This window comes from Hydractinia symbiolongicarpus, chromosome 5, assembly GCF_029227915.1.
Source record: "Hydractinia symbiolongicarpus strain clone_291-10 chromosome 5, HSymV2.1, whole genome shotgun sequence".
NCBI classification, from domain to species: Eukaryota; Metazoa; Cnidaria; class Hydrozoa; order Anthoathecata; family Hydractiniidae; genus Hydractinia; species Hydractinia symbiolongicarpus.
In genome coordinates, this window is record NC_079879.1 from 33,442,580 (window position 1) to 33,448,548 (window position 5,969).

The 5,969-nt window shown below is 34.2% G+C and overlaps 1 protein-coding gene across 1 annotated transcript; it reads right to left on the reverse strand.

Annotated features, from left to right (window-relative positions):
* Positions 1-1,109: 1,109 nt before the first annotated feature.
* On the reverse strand, positions 1,110-3,913 carry LOC130646324 (uncharacterized). Its single transcript, XM_057452496.1, has 4 exons — positions 3,755-3,913; positions 3,300-3,615; positions 2,973-3,132; positions 1,110-2,869 (listed from the first exon to the last, which is right to left on the reverse strand). Exons 1-4 carry the CDS (start codon positions 3,755-3,757, stop codon positions 2,641-2,643), a joined length of 708 nt encoding a protein of 235 aa, XP_057308479.1. The 5' UTR covers positions 3,758-3,913; the 3' UTR covers positions 1,110-2,640.
* Positions 3,914-5,969: the final 2,056 nt, after the last annotated feature.

A 5,969-nucleotide genomic window follows, 5' to 3' on the forward strand; every position in this document is an offset into this window, starting at 1 on the left:
TGTGGGTGGGGAAATTAGTCTCTCTTAACCCTGTAGAAGTAACATTATATTAACGCATTTAAAAGGGAAAATATTATAAAGACAAATATGAGTGGAACAGAATTAAAAAGATATAGACCATAGGTTAAAAAACCTGATGAATATATCAAGAAACATGCTGGCATTTTTAAAAGTGAATTTTACAGAAAAAAAAATTGTAAGGTCTTTGAATTTGCTTTTTGTCTCATAAGTCCCACTAGATCCATCAACTTTGCAACATTAAAATGGTCTGATGTGAAGATAAAAATCTCGTTCAAATACAAATTAACTTATCGCATAAACAAAAAAGTGTAATGACAGGTCTGTGGTTTATCGAAAGTTACAAAAAGTAATGAAAAGAAAGAAAGTGGCAATCCAAAAATTTAAGACAATTTTTAACCATTTCCGCAAATTGACATCATGACATCATTCGAAAAAATGTTGACATTATTTCTTTGACCAAATTTTTTTTTAAGGTCTCGGCAACACTATGTCAATTAAACAACAATTCTATCATTTAGGAGCCCACACATAGACAAACAGGAATAGGGTTAATTTATTTTTTATAATCTAATTTTTAGCCATGTATAAATATTTAGATTTGACTGCAAACGAAGATAATGAGTAAGCATAGCATATTCTGAATATTATGTTAACTCTTGCATCCTTGCAAACATTATTCTATATGTGTGTCATATTTACCAATTTGATCTGAAACTTGTGCTGGGCTAGCTAAGCTATTGTAGCTACATCAGTCAAAGTAGTCAAACACACTTGGCTGTATTTCGCATGCTTAATTAAGTTTGGTATCTACTACAATTCTAACAAAAACTAGCTAGGCTGTGTTTTTGGTTAAACTTGTGATAACTTTTGAATTCTCACAAAACTTTATTTCGCAAAATAAAACTACGGTGTCACTGTGTTAGCCAAATGAGGTAAGATTGAATTTCCACAAAACAAATTTCTATGTTGCTATTTTAGCTAAACTGGGTAGACCCGGGCTATAACCATTTTTTCAAGTGAAGTTGAACAGCTATAGATAGACAGGTAATGTTGCAAATTTCCCTAAAACTTTCACAAAATAAAATTGATTGCTGAATCTATGTAATAATATCTGAAAACAATTTCAACATTATAAAAATGACAATATACTCTAAAAAATTATTAAACACCATTCAAAACATGGAGGTTAATCGTGGAAGCATAACAAGTTAGCACTAACAGTTGACGCCACAATGTTTATTCACTGTTGACATTTAAATCGATTGCGGCGAGTTAACAAGCGGTGTTAACAATTCAAATTCAACATTGATGATTTTCTCATTATAATGTCTTTTCTTCTTGTTATCATTCTTCCTGTGAAAAACATCGAGCTCTCACTGCAGCATTATCTAAAACGAAGTTCTCAGATTGTTTTTTAAAAAGAAAATTATTTTGGGTGCAATGCTATTGTAAGCACTTCACACGGATTTGTTAAATTGCTTCTTTTTACAAAGCGCTTTTGAATAATTTTTAAACTCTCATGTGAAGTTATTTTTTAAGCTGGAGCGGCGACTCGGTGTCGAAGCGCCGGGTTGAATGACAAGTAAAGGTTTGATCGGTGGTGAACGCCAAACTTAAGTGCAGGTAAACCGTTTCACAAAACTAGGTCTGACTTTTAGTGCACAATTACGGTGTGACACAAATCCAGTGGAGCGCTTACAGTGAGAAAGCTTTCCCGACGTTAAGCGCGTAAGTGCGGGTAAACTGTGTCGCGCAACCAGATGGAGTGCTGTAGTACAAAAGTATGGTATGTCGGAAATCCAACCCAGCCTTTTTTAAATGTATTTTTCAAAATATAAATTTCCCACAACTTTAGCTGAAAGTTGTGGGAAATGTAGCCTAACCCGTCATATTAAAAACAGTCAAACATTTTTTTATTAAATTGCGGAATAAGTTCCAGTGAAATTAATTAATTGTGAGTGACATTTGAATAAGTGTTTAGTAAAGGTAATCCATGTCGCCCACCCGTGTGAAGTGCTTACATCAGTGCACGCAAGCATAATACCCTGTTTGGAAAAACCTTATTGCAACGGCGCTGTAAATGGAAACACAGAAAGCAGCCCGTTATTACCCCGTCCAGCTAAATCCGTTTTACGCTTTTTTCGTGTTTTTTTTTTTTAATTATTTTCTTTTTTAAGTTTTGGCACACCACTTTCTAACCCTTAACCCCCACCCACCCACCCTCTTCCTTTCTAAGGTATTTTACCCATGTTTTGGTATCACAAGATATCTCTGTATTGATTCCTGTGGGTTTCCCACGGTCAGAAGACGAGTCTATATCATAATTTCTCGTTGTTTATGTGTGAGCTAACGATTGTAGCTGCTTTTCGCAGAGGTAGATTTCCGAGTATTTTTTTTTTGTTTTTTTTATTAGCTAACTACAAGTTGGGTGACTAAAATAAGAACATAATAACTAAGGATTTTAAGAGCTCTTTTTATGGTGTTCCATGAACTGTTCTGAATTATTTGCTACCTCACATAAAGTTTTATAATACGTGCATTTGTTTCTGTGCATGTTTTTGTACATGTCACTTTAAGTCAATAGTGTCATGCTTATAAAAACCAGGCTGAACCAAGAAATTACACCAATGCGTCAAAGACACTGTTTTGGATTATTTGACAGGAGCACGATCCAGTAAATGCAACAGCACGATCCACCCACTGGTTTATATTTCCAAGACCAACTTCATTTAAATCGTGCTTTAACGTCTTTGTTTCGACATTTTTGATGCACGTACCTTCTCCGAAAAAACAGGAATGGTCGCCATTTTCGTCACATGTGTAATGAAAGTGATGGCGAGGAAAGTATCTACGATTACAAAAAGTATCTCAATTGACATATCATGAGCCAATCAAAGGTAAGGAACAGTTTTATCTTTAAGTACTACAAAAGTAACAAGAGTAACACTTACGACGGTGGAAGTGTGATTCTGTAAGCACATTCATTGCACATATTCAGTGTATTACTTTGTACTGCTCTTCTTTCGTTGCAGAACAGCTCTGTAACCTGTGTTCCAGGAATACTGGAAAATTGATTTTGTACATCTTGCAAGTCGCGTTTTTTCTGAGAGACTGTGTAGAAGATAAATGAAGTGTAAATATCACACGCATTAACTCCTCCCCCCCCCCCCCCCCACACACACACACACACACCACCCTCATAAGATGATTTATATTCAAGAAGCGAAGGAAATATAGTGTGAATGATAAATTAAATTTATAACAAAGAAAATCTCTACCTGGACATTGTTGTTTATTTCTAATATAACTCTGTCTGTTTTTATCAATCAAGGCTTTCAATTCATTTCTTTTAATTTCTTCCTCTTTTGAGTATGGTCTTGCACATACTTTAAACTGGGTAGCTTTACTGAACTTCACTATTGGTGGCCTAAGCAAAATTCTTTTTACCGCATTCCATGTCCTGATGATATTCTTGGCTTCCTTTACCTGTCTGACGAGTTTTTTTAAAGCGGGTATCTTCACTGTTCTTTTTGTTTTCTTACCGCCAGACAATGCTACCCAAAGAATAAAAAATAAAATCACCAACTGAATTCTCTACAATAAAGAGAAACACAGTTTTTACACAAATGTCAAGTGTAATTTGTACAGGTTATGTTCTATTAAAGTTTTTACGTTTAAGAAAACAGTCGTAACTTAAAGCAAAAACGAACGATTTAAATCGATTATGACTTACCATGATTGAATAACTTGATTGCCAACTGATTTGTATCAGAGCTTTGTCAAAATACAACTAAAGTATAGAAGCGAGTGTCTTTTATTTTTATAATTTCTCCCTTAATAAGATTAAAGAATCGCCTACGCTCTGTCACAACAGAAACTTCATAGACAGAATGCGTATCTTTTGTACTATATTGCTAAAGAAAACTGTGGAGTTGGATACGAAAGCGAAATTAATAATGTAAAAAGACAGAAAAAAAAATACCTACGCAAGCGAAAATGTGTACCCACACACAAAGTATCGGCAATATGTTGTCAATAAGAAAATTCAACCAATGGCTACACGTAAACATTGCTGTGATAACATTATTCCTTTCATCTTTTCAATCTCACAATGTGAATAGGGGAATTGATTAACTCTTAACGACGCCTAAGAATATATTTTGTTGTTTTTAACAATATAGACGTTCAATGTGGTACCTCACACTTGGGCTGCCATAAGGCCTATGTCCTAGGTCGTCATGGATAATTTCCCTTTTTTTAGAAAAAGTGTGAGTTGGCCTACTCAACGGTTCCAAATATGAACCATTTTCCTTAGTCACGTTCCTTTTCTTTTTTTAACACGGACATTTAAAACTCAACTAATTTAATTCTCTTTACCATGGTAAACATCAAAACAAACCCATTCAGAGGTTACAGTATTTTAAAAACTTCAAAAACACAGTATATATCTGGATTAAAGGCTATTTTCTTTTGTTATCCTACAATAATAGTACAAAATAATATAGTATATTTTTGGCAGTTGATGCTTTGAATGAAATCAAAATAAAATTTGAAAGATTACGCAGAATTGTCATAAAATAATGAAATAAATCACAGCTAATTATAAAACCATGGAAACTATCTTAACCTTTGGACTTTGTCTGATATTTTTTCTACCTCAACATTAATCCGCACATACTTAAGCAGTAACAGTTTCCTGCCATATAAGGTTCTTAAACTTTTGTACCAGGAAGGTACAAATTTATGGTACGGAAGTTACCAAAAGCGTTACATTACTTTAGCATAGCGTTGTTCTTAGAGATATAATATATATCTAATATATATATATACAAAGTAAATCTCGAGATCATCTCTACAGTTTTTATTGGTTTATTCATGTTAAAATTGAATTAGGCTTTGTAAAATCGTATGCTGGACTTTCGCAGTGATAAAATTGCCTCCCTTCCCATTGTCTACTAGACAACTCCTAGCAACATCCAACAGCCCACACAGTGTGCTATCTCCCCAATTTCCCTCACATGGTTTGGGTTAACCCGGAGCTATGGTAACATTCACTCGCCCATGTTGAATCGCCGTCAACAGGAATCGAACCCCGGTCTCCCGCAGACAGTACGAGAGCTATAACAACTAATCTACGCGCCACAAGTAAAAGAGTTCTAGCTATTTTAAAAGTTATTAAAATTATAAAGAAAGAACTAATAAACTGTTTGTGAGAAAGGAAATAAAATAAATTTGTATTACTAGATAACTAGCTGGGAGACTTTGCATGGCAAAATGTCACACAAATTGCTCTTCCAATCGTCTACGAAACAACTTCTTCCAGATATTTATTTGTCGAAAGGTTAGCACATTAAAGATTGACAACAAAAAACCCCATTGTCTTAATCGTAGTGGCCATATGGTCGTGACTGATCATCCCCTACGTCTATTACTTGAGTATAAAAAGTGCAATGACTTGAGTAGCATTAAGATCAGTGCAAAATAATAAACATATAAATAATTTCGTATTACCTATACTTCTTGAATTCTAGAAATTAGAAATTTTAAAGGAGGGTGAACTTTTAAAGAAAATAATCAGACGTGTATTTTAATGTTTTGCTTAACATCTGTGCATATGCTAAGAAACTTAAAGACGTATAAAGCTTGCTATAATATTTCTAATCTAAATATTGATTAAACTCAAGTACATATTCTTATAGTCCATGGCCCAGTATGAATAGGGTTCATTTCTTGCATGATGTCATACTGTAGCTTGATTCATCAAAATGTTAGTTTTCAATAGATATCAGGGTAGTGGTGATTCATTGTTGTCTTCGAAAACAGTTAAATTTAGGAACTCTGTTGCTGCTTATTTTAGCTATGTAATACACATCAGACCCTCTAACTCGCCTCCCTATAATTCGAGCGCCTCTAGTGCCGGAGAATTAAGCATATTTTGGTACCACTTT

Bases quoted from the DNA above. Each gene is read 5' to 3' on its own strand.
- LOC130646324 (XM_057452496.1), bottom strand. The intron at 3,133-3,299 runs GTAGAGATTTTC...TCTTCTACACAG, and splicing joins AAATAAACAACAATGTCCAG to TCTCTCAGAAAAAACGCGAC. The intron at 2,870-2,972 runs GTAAGTGTTACT...TTGTAATCGTAG, and splicing joins AGAATCACACTTCCACCGTC to ATACTTTCCTCGCCATCACT.